Source organism: Gymnoscopelus braueri, assembly GCF_963280865.1.
Source record: "Gymnoscopelus braueri genome assembly, chromosome: 18".
Lineage (NCBI taxonomy): Eukaryota > Metazoa > Chordata > Actinopteri > Myctophiformes > Myctophidae > Gymnoscopelus > Gymnoscopelus braueri.
In genome coordinates this window covers 22,161,356-22,187,616 of record NC_137618.1, presented here as the reverse complement: position 1 = coordinate 22,187,616, position 26,261 = coordinate 22,161,356, and the positions used below count along the sequence as shown (strand labels likewise).

The window sequence follows — 26,261 nt, the reverse complement described above, 5'->3', positions numbered from 1 at the left end:
TTTACTGCAAAGAAAATAATTAAAAAGCTCTCATCCATGACGGCAGTCATCACACACACACACACACAGCCTGTTCTTGTCAGGCCCATTACAGGTCTGCTTAGTTGTGTCACCATCATATACCTTACTACGACCAATTAGCTGTACCATGAATCTTTATGCCCTTTTTTTGTGTTTGTGCTCAGCTTCCCGTCCGCATCTGTTTCTGCTTCTCCTGCACAGGTGGGTAAGATCCGTAAGACAGCTGCCCGACGGAGGGAATACCACATCCTCTTTATGGTGCTGACCACAGTGGTCTGCTACCTGCTATGCTGGATGCCCTACGGTGTGGTAGCCATGATGGCAACCTTCGGCCCGCCAAACATCATTAGCCCTGTGGCAAGCGTGGTGCCGTCACTGCTGGCCAAGAGCAGCACTGTCATCAACCCTCTCATCTATATACTCATGAACAAACAGGTTAGTGAGAACAGTGTGAGAGAGAGAGTGAGTGAGTGAGTGAGTGAGTGAGTGAGTGAGTGAGTGAGTGAGTGAGTGAGTGTGTGTGTGTGTTTTCAATAACAGGTAAACAATCAAGCATTACATTTACAACATCTTTATTTACATAGTAGAAAACAATGAATTAACAACAGCTGAATTCATACAAATAGTCTATTTAAACATCCATTCAAGTCTAATAAAAAGGGCCTTCGATGACAAAATCAAAAAGAAAACCTCTTTAAAAGAACTCCCTAAGGCTTATGGGAGTGAAATATGACATTCACTCCTCATTGTGGTCAGTCACCAATGCCTCTTCTTTATCCCTTTTCTCCCCTCCCCCTGGTTAACCAGGGATCCTCAGTGACTCATGGAAATGTACAAAGTGAAACAAAAAAATTGGACAACAATGCTCATATTTTAAAAGGCAGTGTGGTGCAGCAATTCCCCACAATATAGAAGAGAAAGAGAAAATGTACAAGGAGATAGGCCTCTGGAATTAGAGGAAAAGAGGAGAATGAATGAAAAGGGAGCACCATCACACATTTTGCTCTTACATCACGCTCGTTGTGAGTGTAAGAGCGACATAAGAGCAAAATGGCCGCTGTGGGAATATGGTCAATAGCATTGACCACCCTATTGAATACTGCACATGAAAATGTACTTCTTATAACCACATTTTGTGACAGTCACAAGGCCTGAAAATAATAGACGCTGTGTGAAGATTTCATTGAGACTTCACACAACTGTCAGTACAGTACTGTATGTGCACGCTCCAGAGGTCCACGTTGTTTATTGCCCTCCTCCTTTCTAAACCTATGGCAAAAGCCCACCCAATTCTAAGCTCCTCCTAAGCCGTCGGGCTCCCCTCCCAACTCACCCCCTCCTATACCCATGCTTTCCACTATGGTGAATTAATAGGTTTGGGTGACAGACAAAATCAATTGTATATATTTTTTTACCGAATATCTTGATATCGATAATGTGACAATATTTAGGGGGTGATGAGACTTTGCTGAAGATTTTTCAGCAACGATCATCAGTAATGGGGATAAGATGGCCAAACAAGTAGAGGCATTCATTGTTCATTACACTCAGTAAGAACAGTCTAATAAGTATTGCAATTGTATCACTTTACTTTAACACAGCCTTTAAGACCAGATGAAGACAACATTTAAGCTATATCAAGATTCTGCAACAATCAAAATCCCAAACAATATCTAGTCTTATATCAAGACATCAATATCATGTCAACATATCACCCAGCTCTGGATTATCCCGCGCAAAATGACCAGTAGTAGCCAAGTCTGGTTTTACCTGCTGCATTTTGACAAACGCGTGTGAGGGCACTGAGCAGATGTTAAAAGATGCCTCACATTGCACAATGGGGCTTTATGTTAAAGGAGTAGTTCACCCCAAAAAATACTTATTTTCTATCAGTTACACACCCTATGAAGCATTGATAGCCAATAATTTGATTACCGGCGGAAAGATGCTAATGTGTCCGGTAGGCGACAAAAACAAAAAAATCTCCATGAATTCAATGCTTCATGGGGTGTGTAATTGATAGAAAATAAGTGTTTTTTTGGGTGAACTACTACTTTAAGCACTCTAAACTCAATCAAACATAATATTGGTTGATACTCTTAAAAAAAAGGACTCATTCTGCCTTTAAATCCACCTAGCAAGAAAAACCTTTCAAAATGATAATTGGCACAATATCAAGATTCCACTGCAGTTGCCAAAACGCATTGCACTTGTTCAAATGCTTCTCTAGGGAACTGTGCAGCTGTATGTAATTTCCGTATCCACACAATAGTATACTGAAATCTGCACACCACCAGTGAAAATAAACAAATAAAATCTTCTTATAGCACACCCACCTACTTCTCTCTGAATACTAAAGACAATGCAGTCTGTACTGTAGGTACAGTAAACAGTTTAAGACTCTTTGCCCTGCTCCACTTTTGCATGCTATTCAGGGCTTTCTTTCTTTTCTGGACCTTCAGTGTGTTCGCAAGCAATTAGATATATGATTTACCTCAAGAACAAAACAAGATAATAAAGAAAGCTGTAAATCTGCATGACTGCTAAAGAATACAGTCTCAAACTAACCTTCAGAGAAACTCTTTACGGTATGTCTTCCTTTGATCTGCAACCAAGACGTTCACCCTGGTGCTGCAGTAGCACAACTAGATTTGTCTGCCTTCTCGTATCTGCAAATGAGACAACCACTTTGAATCCACTTAAAACGAGCGCCAGGATAATACTATATACATACACGAACATAACAGCTCTGACTCTTCTTTTCATCTACTGCCTGGAAAGTGCAGTCTTTCTTCAGCACACACATCTTATACCCAAATAACACTTTTTTGAGACATTTCAACATCATGTACTAAACCACACACAATGGGCACAGCAACATTTCTTAGTATAATAAAACACTGCTACAAACCTCCTTTATACGTCTGGCTGCAAGGTTGCAGTATAAATCACAACTCCGTCTTCTGGCTATATGATGTGAGAATTTGGCGATGAATAGCCAAACACATATTCACAATTATCGATCAAAATATAGAACAATAAAATAAAGAGGTAAATTCCCTTTCAATTAATGCAAGAAACCTCTGTAGCTCTCACTACATGCCTGGCACAGACTCACGTGTAAACATGAAAACCATCAAAGCAGAGAACAGGGTGAACAGGCCTGTACAAATTACAGCTTCAAAATATGTTTTTCTGACAAGGTCTCCGCTATCCACCGCAGCAGGTCTACCAGGTCTCAAGTCCAATAATATAGAGGGTTGAGAATGAGAAAATTTGAAAATTGTCGATGTCGATAGCAAGTGATGGAAGCTATACGTGGGTGCAGTACTGCATGCTGCTTTGAAGCGACAAGAGAAATTTCAACAAAGACTACTGCATACACAGGTCAAATGTCAGTGGGCTGATTTGGCCATTGCAAGGGGTGATTTAATTACATTCATTAAAAAACTAATTGGCTTTCACATAGCGGCTAATGATTACACAAGGTCTTGGCAAGACGTCTGACAACTCATCACTGACTATTTTTCACAGCCGTGTAAATACAGGCTATAGCCAGTAGAACTCTTATTCTCAGCAATTTAGCTAACAATGCTTCTAAGTCCAGTTGCTAGACAGGTTAATCAACAATTTAACACAATGATCCTGCGGTCATGACAATAGTATACACAATACACTGAACAGTCCAAAAGGCAAACCATAGGAAAGTGTTTAGTTGGTTCACTAAGCACAGCATCAAAGCTGTCCTATGCACCTACAGTATATGGATTGAAGATCCATTTTGGCCCCGATTTTTGTGGATATAACACCCTAGTCAAAATATGAACAATTGGGACTCACTGAGTAGGATGAATCCAATAAGAGCTTTTGATCTGAAAGACAACAAGGCGTCTTGGCGTTGAATCAGAAGTCGTTCTTAAAGTGCTAAGTAGGAGTGACAATCTGCTTGTGAGTTGGCATGCAGTTTGTGTGCAGTCATTTATGGGAGAGGGATTCAGTACTGAGTGTTGCGGCATAAATAGTGCGAAATAAACCCCTGATGACAACACCAAAGAAGACTTCTGACTTAACAAGAGGCGATCTGACAAAAGTCAAACAGCAATACCTGCTATAAGTTAATGAAATGTACATCCATCCTGACAGATAATACTGATAGTCTTGAGTGTTGGGTGATCATACCAAGTTTTTCTCCATGTGTCTTCTTCACTTTGAGTGTGTGTGTGTGTGTGTGTGTGTGTGTGTGTGTGTGTGTGTGTGTGTGTGTGTGTGTGTGTGTGTGTGACTGCGTGCATGCTTGTGTGTGACATTCAGTGCAGAGAACTGCTTGCTTTGTCAGATATTTCACAACCCATTAGACCAGTAAAAACAAATATTCATCATTAAAAAAAGTGGAGCTTCCTTTAGGCAGAGACCAGACCCACCACTAAGCTCTTCATTAGCACAGAGTTCACAATATTAAAACATATCCAGATATTGAAAACTGACTAGTCTACCTAAAAACACTGATCTATTGCTACCTGGTCAGCTCCAACGCTAACGTGGCTCAGCGAAAGCAGAGAAGAATTCCCTTCAGACCGATTTGCTGCCAGTCTTGGGGAAAGTAAAATATCCCGAAGAACATTCCAGGTCCATCCCAGCCTGAAGGGCTATGGCTTCTGTTCTTCACAGGTCTAACTTGTTGGTTTCAGTACGCCCTATGCCCTGTGGCTTTATAGCACCCCTCCCTCAGTCCACAAAGAGGGCTGTGTGTGTGTGTGTGTGTGTGTGTGTGTGTGTGTGTGTGTGTGTGTGTGTGTGTGTGTGTGTCTTGGCTCACAGGGTAAAGATTGTTCATATCTCAGATGTCACAGTTGACGGTGCTGAATCCAGGAAGTGTGACCCGGCCTTTTCTCCTGAGGTCACTCTCAGGGCCTGTATTGATTCTCTGGATCAGGCTTTTCTCAAAGAGGAGGGGGTGGTATGCGCCCAAGGTGCAGGCGGCGTCGTAGTAACGCTCGTGGTAGTGGCACAGGTCAGTCTGCCTCAGGGAGGGAATGTACTCGTACACGTGCACTTCTTCGCACAGCGCCATCATCAGAAGGATGCCTACAATGATGAAACAAATACAATTAGTTTTAGATAGTTGAAGACACACCACTTCTGCTCTGCAGGAGGAAACGCTTGTCTGCTTGGATAATGCAATGTGTTTTCCCAGTTTCCATTCAGTAAAATAAACTAGAATATGTTTTGGGTGCAGTACGATTACATACAAAGTCAATGCAAAGCACATGACTTGCCGCAATGTTGCAGCAAGCAGGCAAACCGAATGAAATGTTTCTTCACTTTGAAGTCTTTGCTCCAGCTGAAATATCCCAACACAGGCGACGTTCGCTTTACCCTTCGCGTCTCGACAGCCAATCACCGTTGATTTTGTTCTGGTGTCCGGAGGTCCTAACCCCTGTCCAACGGCTCATCAAACTGGCCAATAGTTAGCATCATATAGCGAGCTGGGAGCACATCCGGATGGTGTTGTGAACCCAAATACAACAGCGTTAAACTTTGTTTGGTGGTGGTGATATATGACTTAGTTGATGCAGAAGTTGATGGCGAGAACAAAAGGCTTGGTATTTTCCGTAAGAGAAGGGTGAATATTCCTGTGTTTGCGTCACGAACAAGCGAATGAATTCATTTTGACCAAATCTGACAAGCGTGTCAAAAATGAATGGTCCTGTTAAATGCTCACTACATACTGTGCATTAGCTTAGAGTCCAGTCCCTGCTAACTTTGACTGCTCTCTCTGCAATGTTCCCTGTGCCACTTCTGCATTATGTTTCCCTATGTCACAAGAAAACTCCTCTCTCAGGGGTTAGACCCCCCCCATGATGAAAATATTTCACCTGTTCATGCGTTATTTAGCAGCATGCTTTATCTCTGATGTGGTGTGCTTGTAAGCTGGTCATCCTTGGCTTGTATTGCCTCATTTCGATGCTTTGTGGATTGAATATAAGCTACATGAACTTCCCACGTAACTAACAGATATCCTGCAGTGTGCAGACATTAATCCACACTCTTTTACCTTGGTTCATTATTAACCAGGTAAATCACTTCACCGTATTCAAGACGGGCAGAAGATGAGAACGGGAGCAGGAGAGAGGGGTAGCCTCTGCACATGTATATCACAGCGGGCAGCTGTCGAGGCCATCTATGTAACGTGTTTAATGACCTAGTAGACCCACACTAACACTTTAAAAAAATGCTACTGCACTGATGCAGCATGCCATTAGTGAAACATTTCCACTTTCCAGACAGCCATACCCATCGACTTGGAGCACATCAAAGCACACTAAGGCAGCAGGATTTCTGCCTGGCCGAGCTCTGAAGAGGTCCATGTGACCAGCCTCTTGAGAGGGGCAGACCAAGGTCATCCCACCCCTGGTACGGGATGACCGCTCTATGAACTGCTGGCATAGCTGTGTGTGCATGCATGTGCGTTGTTTATGTGTGTGTGTGTGTGTGTGTGTGTGTGTGTGTGTGTGTGTGTGTGTGTAGTCATACTATGACTATCAAACGTTCTCTCTCCCTCTTCAGTTTTACAGGTGTTTCCTAATTCTGTTCCACTGCAAGAATCGGTCAATGGACAACGGCCACTCCTCTATGCCCTCCAAGACCACGTTCGTCCAGCTTACCCGCAGAGTCTACAGCAACACGGTGGCTTGTGATGCCCATGTGCCCAGTATAATCCACCAAGGCTGCAGCACTCCAGCAACTGAGCACACCAACCGTATCGTAGTCAACTCCAGAACAGAAGTACCATCAACAAGGCCATGAGGGAAAGCAGGACCCTGGCCAGAATAAAGCACTCGTCGCACACATTGCAAAAAAATGTTTGAATTCTAATCTGAAATCACTGCAGATGATGTCACCAGCAGGTACATTTTCAAGCTATCCAAAGTCCACCTCTGACACAGAGTGAGTAGACAGAAATGGTACCGTCCTATAGTGATTATTTATGAGGACTGATATGGAGATTAAGTTGAGAGAAGGTAATTATCTTCAAGCTGGTGCTGGTCACTCACTTATGCTGCACATTCCCTTGTGCAGTGTCGGAAAGCTGGTGCCCATTATCGGCTTCAGTCTGTGACTGTGAACAATACTGCAGAAATATGTGAATTGAAGCCGGATACATCTACAGAGCAACAGGTTGAAATGTTGGAGCGAATGTTGTGCGTGAAGAAAACAGTGTTCTCTTCATTTACGTGTGTGTGTGTGTGTGTGTGTGTGGGGGTTTTATCCCTGATTCCATTTTAATTATGTCTATGCTACAGATTGTATAACATGCTTATTTTTCAAGATTTATTGTTTAATCGGATATTTATTGTAATTGTGAGACTTAATATTGTGTCAACTGCTAATTTAGTTTTTTTAATATAAACTTGCATTTAATGTAAAAACTTTCAACTTTAAGTATAAGTCCAAAAGCAAAAAGAACGTGTCAAATCTCCCATAATAACCACATCGGTAGAAAACAATTAGAATAACTTAAAGGACCATACTGTTGGATATTTGGCCCACTGACTACGACTCATGGTATATTTGACGGTACTCCCAAACATTTTCCAAAACATACTGTGGTTTGTTCGATTTCCAAGGAAGAGAATGGAATCCATAAATTTCATTATGGTATGAAAAAAACGTTGCAGGACAGAAACTGACCGTTTTGGTTACATATGCTCATGAAATTTTACCCGTGCGACCCTGAAATAATTGGGAACATTTGTGCACATGCAAATCATTTGTCTGGTGCGACTATAACAGGACGTCAAGTGCACTACGAGCACTCCTCTTCCCTTGACATATAGGAAAAGCAGGGCTGTACCGTGGAGTTAGTTTGCTCATTGGCACAACGGAGTGGAGACGTCGCTGATGGCTGCTTCTTCAACAGTCCAGTGCTTTCTGCACGATCCTGAGACAAACATTGTGATGAGAAGCGGGGCTGCTTACTGCATGGGAGAATCGTTGTGTACGTCACCCTAGTCTAGCCTTTTAATAAGTCGCTGTTGGCAGTTTTTATCTACAGTAGGTAGAGATGAGAGAATAGTCATACTGTAGGAGAACTCATGGTTGCTATCGAGTGCAACAAATTAGTACTGAAACATAATATATAATAATATATATAATATATCAAATATTCAGAATCAGAATCAATATGTAGCCTACTGAAAGATGTACAGGATATTTATGACAGCACTCAACCTGCCTGATACCCACATTAGACGCGAGCATACGCGGTCAATGTAATGACGCATATAACCTCCACTACACCACTAGTTGCTGCCTGACCATTATTCTCCCTTCATCCTCTTTTCTCATAACATTTCTACAAATGCACACTGTTTATTCTAAACTTTCCACAGAAGCACACCCTTTATTGTACCATTGCCTACATTGTGTTGTGGGCATAAACATACAGCAATGTTATTTTGGTTACTATATTTACATTGCAATTCAGTTACAACTTAAAAATTCAAATAAGATTAAACAAATGGGCTACCAAATTGAACAAATAAGTAATTGGAATGTGTGTAGAGGGTCCTCCTATGGAGAAATGTTATACCTCATTCTCAGTGAAGAGATAGATAGATATAGAACTTGAGGACAGAAAGTCAGGAGACTACATTTAAAAAATCCTGGAACCGCCGCCCCAGGATATTGCATACTGTGGTGTACCATGCATAAGGCTACTTTCACCATTTTATGTTAATTGAAACCATACTATTATATTGTGGGGTTTTGTATTGATAAAAATAATAATAATAATCACATGCACACATTTTGGAATTGGGGAGCACCAGTGCAAAACTAATTAAAGAAAAAAAGTTATTCTGAGCCATGCAGGGACTTGAAACTTGCTTCAGATGGGTATCCTACAGTGAAATTTATTGTGCAGTTATTTCTTGTTGAGTTAAAATTGTCTTTGCGTTGTTTTTTGTGTGTGTGTGTGTGTGTGTGTGTTGTAAGATGTATTTTTCGCATTTGTGAGCATTATTTATGATGGATCAGTGTAGAGAAGAGACAGGAAACCAAAGGCAGTGAGAGAGGAGACATGCCAGACAAGATGGGGGTCAGATTTGAATACGGGTCCTAGCACTCAGAAGGAGCATAATGGTCTGGGCACTAACAGGCCAAGCCACCAGACACCTCATTGTTGTGTTTTAGTGCATTTTAAAGTGCAGATTGACTTAGATTTAGCTGAAAATCACCTCTGTCTGGATAAAATATAGATTTACCAATGAGATTCAAATATCCTTGACTGATTAAAAGGTAGAGTTTTGTGATATTCCTTGGTTAAAAACAAAGTTAAAGCTCTATATTCTGATAGTAATCATTGCTACAGAGTGTTCAATAACAGGTCTACCCATCTCTCCAGCTCTTTAATAAATATAAAGTATATTTTCAAGTGGGTTGCCAATTTAATCTAATCTAAATCGGTAGGGTATCCATTTATCACCTTCAAAAAATAATTAAATCTAAATATGCCTTTAGGTCCTAAAGTTCAGGAGATATAGTGCACAATGTGTAAATGCACAAAGATTCTAACTGTAGCAGCAGTGTGGGTGTGTTCAGATCTTATCTTTGTCTGGGGCATTTAACACGTTAAATTCCCTGATATCTTAAAGAGGCCACATTGTGTTTGGCAGACATGAAGTGCATTGCAACTACGCTCTTGGTTGCCGATACTCCTTGTATGTTCAGAAATGTGTGTCTTCAGCGCCCAATTGGATTTTCCCCACATACCCTGAAAGAGTACCCTGAATGAAAACCTGTATAGACAATGGCATGTATTGACACCGGTATGGTCCTTTAAAAATGATTTTATGTATGAAATATGAGGACAGGTTGAGGTTTGTCTTTTTACCTGAATCTAGGAGGAAAGCAATTCTGTCACAAGAGCAACACTCAGCTTTCAAAGAGATGGATGCATGATTTGACATGTCAAATATTGAATAGTTTATTATTTAACCATGGCGTGTACCATACAATTCTATGTACTGTAATTCTTAGTGAATAAACAAAATATTTTTTTTCATAGACATTTTCTGCACAACTAGAGCTTTAGATGTGTGTGTGTGCGTGTGCGTGTGCGTGTGTGTGTGTGTGTAAGCTTGGTTCTACCGCTGTTGCTCTAGTGCCTGGACTCTGCTTGCCATTGAGCAGGTGTATTGTATACAGCACTCACAATCTCCAACTTTTCACCACTGATGTGACGTGCATTATGGTATTTGTCATCAAAACATTTTTTGTCATCAAATTTTCACCAACGCTCCCTCGCTGACCCCAGCCTCTGTTCTGGTCTAACTGTGCACTGCACATTGGTGTGCATGAATAAACTACTGACAGCACAGTGAAGACTGAGACTGAGTGACTCTGAAAACACAGGATGTTTTCTAAAGATGGCAAGTGCTGATGCTGTGCCACAGTAATGACTTTAAACTGAGGTCATCCTCTAATGTCTAACTGCATGAACACTGCTTGCCTTGCTCTGAAAAAAGAAAAGAAAAGAAGAAAAAAAACGATGGGCCTGTATTTGGCCATTTCACTTTGTATGTATGAATTCATGTGATGTTTGAAAACCTCTCCCATGTAACACCCACGACAAGAAAAGTGCAATGAAGCTACAGTACATGTCTGTTTCAGCCATTTGAAAATGCAATATTTTTTCATTTAAATGTTGACATTTGAGATAAAGCTGTTAGTTGTTAAAATGCCGTACTCTACAACAGTCCTCATCATTTATCTATTTTATGTCAGCAACCTGCACAGCATTACCCAAACATCATAAAATATTACATGGCTTTTAATAATAATAATAATAATACATTATTATTATTATAAATACATCATGTAAACTTAGCCAATCATGATTCACTGGTCAACAATTATTTACATTTCTATACATAAAAACAGGTCCTCAACCCAAAATGTGTTGCAAATCTATAGTTGAGAAACACTGGTCTCCATGATTAATGTACAGCCCCGCCTTCCTTTGCTCTCGTGGTCATAATGACTATATTTATTCAAAAGGACAGAAAATTGCACAGCATGTGCTAGGGTCCTCCAGCACCAATTACCATGCAGCCATGGCAACTGTCGACGGATGTAAATAAACAAGATGAAATGACAGCATTTGGATCGTAAAGAGAACGCACACAGACATAAAATAAATTGGTTTGGCTATAGGTCCAGTTACAGTCTTTTGTCATATATGCAAGGGAGATGTGCTGTAACAGTAAGCCATCTTAGAATTCACACATGTTGGCTTTCTCATTACGACTTGAGTCAACCACAAGACCATAACTGCCAATTTAGCACAATATATTGGATGCATGTTTGTTATAATTTAACAATAACGTAATGCAATTATTATAATATATGATATACAGTATGTGCCTGCCTGTAGTGTTGCGTAAGATAGATAGAGGTGTGTGTGTGTGTGTGTGTGTGTGTGTGTGTGTGTGTGTGTGTGTGTGTGTGTGTGTGTGTGTGTGTGTGTGTGTGTGTGTGTGTGTGTCTGAGCGTGCGTGTGTGTGTGTGTGTGTGTGTCTGAGCGTGCGTGCGTCTGTCTGTGTAATACAGCTCATTGGAATATTTTGATAGCAGACACCACACAGCGATTTGAAGGTGGAAGGGAAGCAGATGGAGAGGTGCAGGAGAGTGTGAGAGATGGGGCCACCACTAGTATAAGTCCTCTATGATGTCCACAGTCTCGCTGCTTTGAAGAGTAATTCAGAGTCAATCTGTACGCCTCGTGGATAGCATCAGAGAAAGATTGAGAAACATCAAATCCCTGAGTACAAAGGTGCGAGTCTGTGTGCGCACAGACACACACTAATGCACAAGCAAGGAATATATAGGACAGAATGCAGGGGAGAGTGGATTATGGCAGCAGGAGTGTGGTATTTGCATATGCCTCTCTGTGTGTGTGTGTGTGTGTGTGTGTGTGTGTGTGTGTGTGTGTGTGTGTGTGTGTGTGTGTGTGTGTGTGTGTGTGTGTGTGTGTGTGTGTGTGTGTGTGTGTGTGTGTGTGTGTTCACCTATAAACCCAGAGGAAGGCGGATTGGGCTGGATGTTCTCCTGCGTGTTTCCCTGAATCACATCCCAGAGTTTCCAGACGTAGCTGGGGTGAAGCACGTAGAAGGGCTGACCAGGGTCCAGCCTGCGGCGCTCTACATATGGGCTGAACAGGTTGTAGTCTGGGCTGGCATACCACTGAGGAAGAGAGGAAGAAGGCACGTTACAGTCTGCAACACAGGGAGTACTGGACATGCCGGGAGGTTTCTGACCTCAAATATACAAACGTCTGTCCTCTGTCCTCTGCACTCACTCCTCATCACCTCAGATGTTAATTTAACTCTGAGAGTGTACAAATGCAACCAAATGGACCTGCAAGAGTACATTTGGTTTCATTTGTAGACACAACATTTTAAAATGTTAAGATCCTTATACACTTGAACCATAGCATCCCTATTCTGGACATGTCATAATAGGCTTAAAATACCACTTAGATCAAGCAATTTCCAATTATTCCCTTATGAGCACTTTTTGAGTGCAATATCCAGCAAGCTGTTCTGATCTGCAGGGAAAGCTGTTGAGGGAGTTTGCTGCTCCTCTCCGCGCCTTTCTAGAAGTAGTTGTGGTCTTCACTTTAGCTGCATCTTTGAAACCATATAGTTACGATGAAGGTCTTCACTTTAGCTGCATCTTTGAAACCATATAGTTACGATGAAGCACTGCATTCTAAGCACTGGCTAACAAGCCTATGGAAAAGTTTTCTTGAGACAAGGTGTCATTGCAGTGAATTGTATTTAGTGATCTTTATCATCTTTACAATGACAAATGCCATGAATGTTTTATGAAAGAGAGGGAAATTATGATAATGTACTGTAGATATCAAAAATAAAGATATCCACAACCTACAAGTATTTATTTAGAGATCTGTGGGTAAGGTTTATCTGTACCATACCGAACATCCCTGTGTATGTAACCCTGTTAATACAATTCGCTCTAAATGATGACACAGCCACCGACAGGCGTGTCATAATTTGCAATTAGATGTTAGTATTTTCTGGATTCGATTCTCATGACAGAAAAGGCTCAGCTACTGTATAGCAGAGTTCAAGTTACATGCACAGTTTTATTATGTTTCATCTCATGTTGATTGTTATAAATGCTGTTCTTTTGCTTTAATATTAAATAATTAAATAATACAATAAAGCAGCCAGGTCGGGAATCAATAGATTTATGCATTGCACATTTCTCCTTTTCCGGAAATATGACCAATGTGTCAATTGCCTGGGATTTCCCAGGACACAGAGTGTGTCATTTTCAGGGGAAATATTAAACCCTAGTTTTGTTCATAGAGGTTTAGAATGAAACCTTTTTCCTTTTTTTTGGGCCTTTGAGGCACATGCCTTTGGGGCAATGCAACAAATGGCTCAATTAGGGGGATCACAATGACCCATAGCAAACTTTATAATGTAGTACAAATAAACTGCTTCACAATAACAATATTGGTGTACTGTAACTAAGAGTTCCACTGAAAAATGGAAATGATATTTTTTCATCATCTACAATGAGAATTTCATGGGAGGGCGATTCCTGGTTTTACAGACAAGATATGAGAAAAACATGGCGGATGAGGGAAAAAATATTCTCTACCTGGTGGGTGGAGATATTAACACATTACCTGCCAAACACGAGTATACCGTTGTTGAAAAATACACCCGTTTACCATTACCGCCAACAACGAGTATAACCGTTGTTGTTTTTTTTTCTCGTATTTTTTTTTCAATTTATCCACACCAGAGATATCGCGATCCAAAGATTTCTAGCTCCATTCACTCCTTGGTTAACTTATTACTTTAAAATCCTGTATCTCGGCTCCTGTGTACATTTTTTTTTACCATGTTATTTTGGGTGAAACATGCTATTTTCAACTGGCTGCAATTATGGAACGGATTACCGCAATCGGATTATTTTTTCCACGATTCTACGAGACTCCTGTGTGTGTGTAATGAGGGGATCACCGTGAGGACGGTGATCACGGAAAATATTTTGTGACTACTTAAAAAAAGGTTAAAAAAGGTTAAAACAATGCTGGCAGTGGAGGGGGGGAAAAAAATTTTTTATTCCCCTTCTGACGTATGCAAGGGTGGCAAATCAATAATTATAATAATAATATGTATACCTTTTTATTTTATTCATATATATGCCTTTGTCACATCTCTCTTCACAGGTAGATTCATAAGGCAGAAGGTAACAATCTAAGATGTACAGTATCTGCCTACCTGCTCAAACAATGACAGATATAACTTTCGTGATATTCTGCTTGCTGGCTCTGGCGTAACGACATACCAATTAATATCACACAAGCCATTGTTAGAGTACCTGATGATGCATGCGCCTACCTTATAAGGACAAGACTAAAGGCGGTTACACACCGGCGAATATGCGAATATACGCAAAATTCGGACTCGTTCCGAATAATTAAAAGACGCTTTTTTCGCTCCGCGAAACTGGTGTGGAAGCTTGCATTGACTTTATAAGGGTTTTTTTTTAAACGTATTATTCGCATGAAAAAAATCGCCCCGGTGTGTAAGGACCTTAAGACCGCACGTATAATCTGCTGATGTCGGTGTCCGATTTAATTCTGCCCGATGATATTTTCAAATAAAGATTTTTGTACTATGATATACAGCAGGTTAGAATACACAGAGCACCGTGCAAAGATGCATTACTGGCATTGGCTGAAAGGACACACCGTTGCCCTCAAGTAGGCTATTCTGTGGTTTAGTGGAGTTCTATATGTACGTAACAGCTAAGATAAATGGGTTTCTAAATTAACAAGAAGTACACAGGTTGAACACACACATGGGACAGTTTCCTTGCAAAGCTAATTTAAACTAACTGAAAAATAAGTTTTTGCTTATCAGAAAAACCTTTCTCTGATAAGCATGGTGAATTAGCTGTTTTTATAATGAGCTTGTCAAATACTTTTGAGTCTGTCTGGCAAGAATCCAGCATGGACTAGGCCTGGAAAATGTCAAGGTTCATTGGGGCTATAGACAAATGACCCCATCTGCAAAGAATAAAAGGTTGGGAGCACTCAGACTGCACGACTAACAATAGTCCATCCTTCAGAAGGACAATAATTGGTTATTGGCTACTTAACACTCAAAACAGGACAAAAGACAATTCTTAAATTGAGGCCACTCCATTTCAAGGTCACAATACTATTAATTCACATTGTGAGACAATGACTGAAGGAGAACTTAACAATTCAGATGGTTACGGGTGGATCAGGGTAGGAGGGGTGTGATCCAATTTCAATTTTGCAGTGCAAATCCTGGTATATTAAGCCTTCAGAAGTCTTTTCCCTCATTCGTGGGGCAAAAGACACATTCTCCTGAATAATCAGGGAGCTATGTAAGGAGAGAGAGAGGGAGAAGAGGGAGCACGGCAGCAATGGCAAGTGGCAGAGAGACGGGGAGCTGATTTGGCCAGCCATCAGATGACGCAAAAGCCATAAAATGACAGGTTGTGGGCTGGAACGGTGGGTGGGGGATGGGGGAAGTGGGAGCTATTTGAGCGAGGGGGTACAGGTGCAGGATAAAAATAGCAGCAGCGTCACAACCGATAACCCTGAACACATAGTAACACCGAGTGAATACGCTGAGGGAAACGTGCACAGCGCATGATCGTGGTACAGATGAAAGGTGGAACTGGATCGGTATTCCACTGATAGGCAGAGACGAGGGGGCAGAGGGCAGCGACAGAGGCGAGTAGACATCAAGGATTGGGAAAGGGAATCACAACGTTAGATGGTGGATGGCGGTGGGGGGGAAGCGGCAGGTAGGTTGGCGAAGGAGGCGGGGAAGTAAAAGGTCGATGTGTGATAAGCAGCAATGTTACATTTGTGCATGGTCCCCCCCCCCCCCCCACACACACACACACACACACACACACGCGCGCACACACACACACACACACACACACACACACACCCCCCCCCCCACCCCTATGTGGCTATGGCATGGTGACAAACGAATGTAACCTTTCCATGGATGGCCTTTGCTACTTACGACCCCTCAGGATTGCAAGCGTAACCTTGGTACACTTATGACCCAATTCAATATGACCTTGCTGTCTACATCCAGTCCTCATACAAAACATCTTCACATGGTACCATGCGAAGGCTGCTATTGTCTTTCAAAGTCAGCAACAGTGGTGGCAGCAGAGAGGTGTGTGTGTGTGTGTGTGTGTGTGTGTGTGTGTGTGTGTGTGTGTGTGTGTGTGTGTGTGTGTGTGTGTGTGTGTGTGTGTGTGTGTGTGTGTGTGTGTCACAGTTCTATTTGATAAGACATACCTTGTGCAGGTTGAGGGCATAAGGGGCAGGGTCCCAGGCCACCAGGGTCACATTCTTGTAGAGAGAGCTGGTGTTGAATCGATGTTTAGGATTGGCCAGAATCTGCAGCGGGGGATTCATAATGGAAGTCAATGTACACTGGTGTTTTCTGATCAAATAATATGTGGGGAGCAGTCCCTTTAAATCTTATTGAAATGACTAGTACTAGCATCAGGAATCGGTGTGTGATTTATACAAACTGGACTGCCAAAGAAAGTATTTTGTCGTTTTTTTCTCCTAAATGGATGGTAAACATCAGGCATATGTCCTATTTTTTTTCTTAAATCTGTATTCATGTCGTCTGGGAAGTAAAGATGTAAAATGTTCACAAATCACAGCAGAGACTCAGGTTCAATCCCCTGTAGCGGTGCCTCTGGCTGTAATTTGGCAGCAGGTCACTGCGGGTGTGAAGCCAGCGAGGGATCATATCGTCACTGTCGATTGTAAACCTCCTACGTCCAAAACTGTTACTTTTCAGGAAAAAAAAAAAGGAAAAAAAAGTGTTTCAATAGATCCAATGTAGTTTTTATTTAGCAACAAGCTCTTGTTCTACTTTCGTGCAACACTCTTGTAGAACGAAGTAGGGCATTCATTTACGTTTTAAAATATGGACATACAAGGTTTCTGTCCCACAGCGACGATATTCTTGTTGCTGCACTAGCGACCCCTGCTGGTTGGCTGAGGAGCCTGTTCGGCAGGGAGGGGAACCTCCCTGTGAAATCCCTTGCTGCCAAGTGAAAAACAGTGACTGGCATCTCTATGTTTATCACAGGAGGCATGTGGTTGACTTTATCCTGCACCCAACGAGAGTGGAAAAATGTTCACCCCATCATCCCTGCGAGCACGTTTGTCTCCTCGCTCATTATATGTTCTTAAAAGGACATGTTCCTACAGAACCTCAATGCTGGAGGAGAACTGCAACACTGAGAGGGTAACAACAACATTCGCTTTGTATCCACAAAAAAACAACTTGTTTCAAGTGTGTGTGTGTCTGTGTCCATGTGTGTGTGTCTTTGTGAAATACATTTGCCCACAAGCGCGTGTGTAAGTGCATTATGTCCATATGTCCGTTCTGTGTGAGTCATGGTTCGCATTCGCATGCAAAGCACAGGCCACATTCCTGTGTGTTTTAGTGAGTCATTGACCATCTAGGGAAGTATCAGTTATTTAGTCTTTATCTTACCATTCATCCTGTAAAGCCATAGACACTCACCTGTGAGTTAATGATGCGAATGGTTGTTCTGCTTCCCACATCCTTTTCGTAACCCTCTGTTGGTGCAGCGTTGAACCGCAAAACTGCATCATGGGCATCTGAGGGAAACATCAAAGAGCAGGCTTTACTTAAAATTATAATGTAAAATAATGTATATATATTTAGAACCAAGAACCAATAACAGACTTAATCTTGCTCAAGTCAGTTAATCGATTCATCGAAAATCTTTTTTTTCTCCCCTAATTTATAATAATTTAATGATTTATTTCTTATAAAAATATGAATCGACTAAATTGATTACTCTGACTAACCACTTGACTAAGCCTGTATGATACTTTGCTGACAATGGTGGTAATAAAATAATAGTACAAACAGCCGATCTACAAGCTTACGACCTGTCGTGATGTGACGCATTTTGATCGAGCAGATCTGCTATTTGCTATCTGCTATTTATAATCGTTTGAAATAATTGTGATATTGATTTGGAAGTCATATCGCTCGGCCCTAGTTCAAATGATGTGTGCATGCCATGCACAGATTGCATCATTGCACACAACTTGTAAGCACACACGCATGCCCATCAATAGTAGTTGTCCGCCAGACTCATATGAGAAGGCAGAGTGCTCTCTGGTGGTTAACTTGGATAACTGAAAGAAGAAAAAAAACACCACAAAAAGCTGTGCATGGAGCCTTATTTAAACTACTGTAGAATCCTGGCGGGCAATAAAACTCACCTCCATACGAAGCAACAGACATATTCACCTTATAACGCCCTTCACAAACAACCATGAAAACCTCAATATGATAGATGGTTACAGTTATAATTAGAAAGGTGTATTATCTGTGCATCCAATGATCGATCTGTGCATTCCACTTCAGTGGTATAGGGCATGGATGAATGATACTTAAGGGTTGATCTGACACTTAAATGGATGAGCTCCCAGCTTTAGTCCCGAGCCTCCTTCATCACTGCCACCAGTCAACTGTTGAAACATAATTCTGTATACAGTATATAAACCCCACTCCTCGTACTCCAGGAGTACATGTTCACATGCCGTGACATTGAGGCTGTACCTCCCCACACATACAGAGTGCCATGTCCATTCCGCTCAGGGTGAGTGCCTTCTCAGCGTAACTTTTTAAAGCAGGGGCTTATCTAAATCTCCACACCATGATTAGGTTGAGGAGAAGAAGACAGCATACTGCTGACAGGATGATTAGATCCAACAAAATGCAGGGGTTAGAACCCCACGTCCCCACCCCCATCTTCTAATGGTCACCGTGTGAATATGGTCAATTGCTGATGAAGCCAAAATGCAATGGCCTCTGTCCTCTTTTGTGGCGGAGAAAAAAAAGAGAACCCCCTGATGTTTGGTACGTCATCCGGCATAAGAGCTATTTTTGCAAAGTCACCAGTGTTCTGGAAGGCTTTTCTCAGAGAAATGTGATTAAATATTAAATAGGATGGATATAAGCTTACTCAAAATTGCTGATGCATGGTCTAAATGAGTCTCTTGAGAACAGGGAGGGAAATGAGAACAGGGAGGGAAACCCCAGATACAGTACGTCCCTTAAAATACTGGAAATATTGGTTCTGGTACTCAGCAGGAGTACAACATGGTGCAAGTTACAACATGTGCAGGGAACAAAGCACAAGCAGATGTGTATGTGAACAAGGAAAGGTGGATGCAATAATGCACTTACTACTTAATGATTAATGTTTTTAATATAGTATGCAGACAAATTTTTACTTTAATTCAAATAGGTCCTAATTATTTTACGGATAGTGCATAGTGTTTTAATCCAGTGGTTCCCAAACGTTTTAGCTCGAGACCCAAAAGAGAAACCTGATGTCTCCCCGGGACCCAAACGTGTGAAAATAGCCGATCTACAAGCTCTCGACACGACGCATTGTGAGGTTGTAGATCTGCTATTTTCACAACTTCTTAAAAAAATATTCTGAGATTGTTTTATTGTTTTGATTCTATTTTTTTTTTCATCTTTTGAAATAATGTAAAACAAAATTGTAAGAAACAGAAAAGGGAATATTTACTTGCAACCCATAAAAATGGGTCATTCTACAGGTGTACTCTGAAAGGTACCATAATAGCTACCTTACAAGTGGAATAGCAGTGCCCTCTACCGATAACACAGTTGAGCAGTACTGCCGTTTCATAAGCAAATATTTTAATATGAATTTGAAGATATAGCAACCAAGATACAGCAAAAATCGCAAGGTTATCCATTATAATACAGTACCTGGAGATCAGGAATTTAGTTAATCCAAAATAGTTACCTTACAGTAGGGATCTACTAGATCTAGTAAATCAGTCAATTTAAATATTCTGTATTCACGCCTCTCTGTTGCCATGACAACTGGCGTATTATAGCAATGTTAAAATAATCATCATCATCATCACTGAAACTGACAAATTATGGGATGCTAGATTCCTATTACCCTGCTGTTCATACTATCCACCACATGATGGCAGCAAAACATAACAGACTATTTGAAGACAGCACTGCAGTCATCAGTCACACTTTCATTATAAAACATGACTGCAAGCCACGTTGAAAAGGGTCATGGTAATCACGTGGCCACTTCCAGTAATCGTTCATTCCTGCGTCCTTCACAACAATACTATGTTTTGATGTAGTGGAGCCTTCTGGGAAGGATAGGCACAAGGGTAAAAGCAAATGGGGTGAGGGGGATCAATGCAGTTTGAATTCCTGCTGAAGCTAATCTCAGGAATTAATGTAGCAAAGATACTGCCTGCCTGACATTGTCAGTTCAATAATTAATGAGCTTATTACATTTACACCATTCATATTAGTCACTAAGCCCCCTGTCATGCAAAATGATCTTTTCTCCAGAATTTGACACTATGATGATGAGACTATGAGCTAGTTCTGCTGCTGGTTGTGCACAATAACCCCAGGACGTTGTTCATGTATGACTTATTTCTTATCCAGCTGCATTCCAGGCTGCTCTTCCCTATATTCATCTACAGTAGTGGTTCACAACCTTTTCTGGATCAGGGCCCGCTTGAAAATCTCGAAAGCGATCCCGGACCCTATCAGATGGGCAGTGATGGGAAGAAACTAAGTACATTTACTTAAGTACTGTACTTAAGTACAATTTTGAGGTATTTGTACTTTACTTGAGTATTTCCAATTTCCAATACTTTTACTTCTACTCCACTACATCTCAGAGGAAAATATTGTACTTTTACTCCACTACATTTATTTGAAAACTTCAGTTACTAGTCACTTTTTAGTTATACATTATTATATTAAACATACATTAACCACTTTAGCCCTATTTTATGCCTAGGCTATTTGCAAATAGCAGATCTACAAGCGCGTTGTGAGCTTGTAGATCGTCTATTTTCAAATATTTAGTACTTTTACTTTTGGTACTTTAAGTACATTTTGATGCCAATACTTTTGTACTTTTACTCAAGTCAATTTGTAATTCTGGACTTTTACTTGTAACAGAGTATTTCTATATTGCAGTATTGGTACTTTTACTTAAGTAAAGAATTTGAGTACTTTTTCCATCACTGCAGATGGGTGGGCCGAGAATGCGTGCGTTTTTTGGAGCATGTTGATTTTACTTCCAATTTGTTTTATCATTTCTCAGGTTAACTAGGTTTTAGTCATTACATATAAAACATTTTCGTTGTTTAACCCCCCCTCCCCCTACACATCCCCAAGTCCAGGGACATCTACCACAGAACAAAATCACATAAACAGACACATGAAATATAAATTCCAGGCTGCTCTTCCCTATATTCATCTACAGTAGTGGTTCACAACCTTTTCTGGATCAGGGCCCGCTTGAAAATCTCGAAAGCGATCCCGGACCCTATCAGATGGGCAGTGATGGGAAGAAACTAAGTACATTTACTTAAGTACTGTACTTAAGTACAATTTTGAGGTATTTGTACTTTACTTGAGTATTTCCAATTTCCAATACTTTTACTTCTACTCCACTACATCTCAGAGGAAAATATTGTACTTTTACTCCACTACATTTATTTGAAAACTTTAGTTACTAGTTACTTTTTAGTTATACATTATTATATTAAACATACATTAACCACTTTAGCCCTATTTTATGCCTAGGCTATTTGCAAATAGCAGATCTACAAGCTCACAACGCGTCGCGATGCGACGCGTTGTGAGCTTGTAGATCGGCTATTTTCAAATATTTAGTACTTTTACTTTTGGTACTTTAAGTACATTTTGATGCCAATACTTTTGTACTTTTACTCAAGTCAATTTGTAATTCTGGACTTTTACTTGTAACAGAGTATTTATATATTGCAGTATTGGTACTTTTACTTAAGTAAAGAATTTGAGTACTTTTTCCATCACTGCAGATGGGTGGGCCGAGAATGCGTGCGTTTTTTGGAGCATGTTGATTTTACTTCCAATTTGTTTTATCATTTCTCAGGTTAACTAGGTTTTAGTCATTACATATAAAACATTTTCGTTGTTTAACCCCCCCTCCCCCTACACATCCCCCAGTCCAGGGTAAACAGACACATATAAACAGACACATGAAATATAAAAAAGAAAAATAGAATATGAGTACGGACATAAAAAAAAGACGCAGGAAGGAAGGGGCAGAGGGAGCATGTTGATTTTAATGTTCAATCAATCGATTGTGTTCCGGCTTGGATCAATGGAACTAACATAGTAATAGTAGTATACTTTAAAGTTCTTGTGTTTCGGTATCACAACGAAAACAAATTATTCAAGGTTTTAAATAAAAAAGTACTATGATTCTTTTTTTTAATAGTAATGTTATGTTATCAATACAGTCTTTTATTTGGGGGCCCACTTGTGAATCTACCAGTCATTAATTAGCCACAGTCACAGAACGAGTGTTTAGACTCATTAGTAGTTATCAAACTACATGTTCTGAGGGGGTAACATTCCATTAATTTCTTTAGTAGAAACGACAAACAAGGCCAGGTCAATATTTCGTTATTAACTAAAAGGATAATGACACTAGATGGTGATTATTCATAGGGAGTGAACTACTCCTGTAAGCATTATTTTATACTTTGTCGCACAGTGGTGTCATGTAAAAATAGTGACAATATATAGATGATCTATAAACTCACCACGTTGTGAGCTTGCAAATTGACTATTTCCGTTTTTTACTTTTCGCCTATAATTAAATGCCTGTTTCATTATCGATTGATTTTATGTCAAGTAATTATCAATAATAGATTGTTGTATAATTGATTAAATCAATTAGTGTGATTAACTGTTGCACCATTGTTCAGTTTTTCTCTAGAAGACTTTCCAGCAGTAGGCAGGCAACGCTGTTACACACACAGTGGAAGTAAGTAGAAAGAATACAAATACTCCTACTGACATGACATGGAATAAATTATTCTTTTCTCTGTTAGGCCTTACTGTCTTTATTATCATGTCATGTGTACAAGGTTGTGTAATGGGCTGTCTTGTGACACACATTGACATGAGGGTGTTATTCACCCGTGGCCAGTGGTGGAAAAAGTACTAAAATTCTTTACTTAAGTAAAAGTACCAATACTGCAATATAAAAATACTCTTGTTACAAGTAAAAGTCCAGAATTAAAAATGTACTTGAGTAAAAGTACAAAAGTATTGGCATCAAAATGTACTTAAAGTACCAAAAGTAAAAGTACTAAATATTTGAAAATAGCAGATCTACAAGCTCACAACGCGTTGTGAGCTTGTAGATCGGCTATTTTCAAATAGCCTTGGTATAAAATAGGTTTAAAGTGGTTAATGTATGTTTCATTATATCAATTTATATCTGAAAAGTAACTAGTAACTAAAGTTTTCAAGTAAATGTAGTGGAGTAAAAGTACAATATTTGCCTCTGAGATGTAGTGGAGTAGAAGTAAAAGTATTGGAAATTGGAAATACTCAAGTAAAGTGCAAATACCTCAAAATTGTACTTAAGTACAGTACTTAAGTAAATGTACTTTGTTACTTTCCACCACTGCCCGTGGCCTTATTATGTGCAGTACAGTTTGTAACTATGAGGGCTCCCTGTATCAACACGTACAGTGCCTTGCGAAAGTATTCACCCCCTAAGCCTAAATTCTTCTCGAGTATGATGCTACAACCTGGCACACCTATTTTGGGGCAGTTTCTCCAATTCTTCTTTTCACATCTTCTCAAGCTGCATCAGGTTGCTCCGGTGCACAGCCGGCCATTTTCAGATTTCTCCAGAGATGTTTCAAGTCTGGCCTCCGGGTGGGCCACTCAACTGTCATTTGCCTTTTACTGGGGATTGGCTTCCATCTGTCCACTCTACCATTAAGGCCTGATTGGTGGAGTGCTGCCGAGATGGTGTCCTTCTTCTAGAAGGTTCTCCCATCTCCACAGAGGAGCTCTCAGAGTGACCATTGAGTTCTTGGTCACCTCCCGGACCAAGCCCCCGGATCTCCCCAATTGCTCAGTTTGGCCAGTTGGACCGCTCTAGGAAGAGTCCTGGTGGTTCCAAACTTCTTGCATTTACGAGTGATGGAGGCCACTGTGTTGGTTGGGACCTTCAATGCTGCAGAAAGTCTTTTTTTTGGTAAGCTTCCCCAGATCTGTGCGTCGATACAATCCTGTCTCAGAGGTCTACAGACAATTCCTTTGACTTCATGGCTTGGTTTGTGCTCCGACATGCACTGTTAACTGTGGGACCTGATAGAGACGTGTTTGGCTCTCTAAATTATGCCCTAATAAATGTATTTTACCATTAGGCAGACTCCAATCAAGTTATAGAAACATCTCACAGATGATCTGTGGAAACAGGATGCACCTCTGCTCAATTGTGAGTGTCATAGCAAAGGAATACTTATGCACGTGGGATTTTTAATCTTTTAATACATTTGCAAAAAAAAAAAAAAAACAACGTTTATTTTATTTCATTATGGGGAATCGTGTGGAGAATCTTGAGTAAAAAAATGAATTGAATCCATTTAAAAAAAAGGCTGTAACATGACAAAATGTGGAAAAAGAGAAGGGGGGTGAATACTTTCGAAAGGCACTGTATGGAAGATCTGGTCTCTCTATCAAAACCTACCACCAACCTGTGTGTATCATGTACTTCTCCCATGAGCTCATGTAATAAACGTATATCTTAGAAATACAAAGTGTCTCCAACTGATTGATGCAGAATTACTCAACAATTGTGAGCACAAGTGCATAGGGCAGATGTAGGTTACTTGCATGTGTCTAGTGATAATCTGTGAAAATAATAACCAGGATAAACAGGACAAAAAGAAGAGACCTACTACAGACAACAGCACACATGGTATTGGGACAGGGAGTCCTAATACCCCTTTTAAGGTTAAAGTTAGCCCCAGGCAGCTGAGCTTGAGAATCGCAATGTATTTGAGATGGAACTATATTATGGCTTGATTACCAGAGGGGGGTTCTTCGTTTCTCTAGTGAAGCCATCTGTCCCTTAGTTCACACACTACCCACTCCTCATAGAGATGCCAAAGACTCTGAACGAAGCACGCACATTTTAAGTACGGAATATTACAGGGACACGCAATAGAACTCAGAATAATGCACAACCCAGTCAAACAAACCACCCACCCCCACACCCCCCCCCCACACACACACACACACACACACACACACACACACACACACACACACACACACACACACACACACACACACACACACACACACACACACACACACACACACACACACACACACACACACACACACACACACACACACACACACACGGTCTAGTTAATATTTGTTCTGTCATCTCTGTTCATAAAATGTTTCCTATCACTGCTACACAGATGATACTCTCAACAGTTTTTCTCTGTCCCTCCCTCTGCCACACAGGTTGAAAGAGCAAATTGCAGCATGCCCTCCTTGCTGGTCTACCATCATGCTCACTCATACCCCTAAAACCGATCCAGAAAGTTGCGGCATGCCTGGTCTTCAACCTCACTAAATGACCTCATTAAATTTCCACGTCTACCCAATAATCTGCAATCCAATCATCACCCCATTACCTTCAGGACCTGATCCACCCCTACACCCCTTCCTGCACACCTAGATCAGCTAACACAGGACACCCTGGCCATCACTCCAAGAATCCTAGACTCTCCCTCCTAGAAGGACCCCCTCTCCTCAGGCAGGACTGCAGACTCACTCTCCATTTTATGTCTGAAAACTCGCCTTATTAGACTCACCCCTAGCACTCCTCATTCCTTGTATAATTTCTTGTTGCTTATTGATAATAGACGCTAGTTATACCATGCAGATGTACAGTATGTTGGTTACTTGTTCACATATGTGTATATATGTTATTTAGAGAGACATTATACTGTTTGCTTGTCCACAAATGCTAAGTAAGAAAGTTATTTAGTTGAGCATGCTTGCTGTTTAGACAAACGCTACTATAGGTGTTCCTGGTATCCCAATTACTTTGGAGCTCTTTATTGTTTTTCTTTGCACTCTATTTACTTGATCGTTTACTTGTCTTTGGTGACTAGGGTTCATGCAACTCTGATTTTGCACTTTGTAGGCCTAAGTGACAGTGGATAAGAG

At 40.7% G+C, this 26,261-nt stretch overlaps 2 protein-coding genes across 3 annotated transcripts in view; one reads left to right on the top strand and one right to left on the bottom strand.

The window, feature by feature from the left end:
- tmtops2b (teleost multiple tissue opsin 2b) overlaps positions 1-2,661 on the top strand; it is a gene marked incomplete at both ends in the record, with an annotated part of 40,156 nt that extends 37,495 nt beyond the window's left edge. Inside the window, 2 exons of the mRNA XM_080412153.1 lie at positions 223-471; positions 2,638-2,661. Of these exons, the coding sequence (XP_080268279.1) occupies positions 223-471; positions 2,638-2,661 (273 nt within the window). The remainder of the gene's footprint in view (positions 1-222; positions 472-2,637) is intronic.
- st6gal2a (ST6 beta-galactosamide alpha-2,6-sialyltranferase 2a) overlaps positions 583-26,261 on the bottom strand; it is a 46,911-nt gene continuing 21,232 nt past the window's right edge. For both annotated transcript variants that reach the window (XM_080413117.1, XM_080413116.1), the window contains 4 exons: positions 17,676-17,773; positions 16,424-16,525; positions 12,093-12,267; positions 583-5,106 (listed from right to left, as the gene is read on the bottom strand). In XM_080413117.1, coding sequence (XP_080269243.1) covers positions 4,859-5,106; positions 12,093-12,267; positions 16,424-16,525; positions 17,676-17,773 — 623 coding nt within the window. In that variant the 3' untranslated portion in view covers positions 583-4,858. The remainder of the gene's footprint in view (positions 5,107-12,092; positions 12,268-16,423; positions 16,526-17,675; positions 17,774-26,261) is intronic.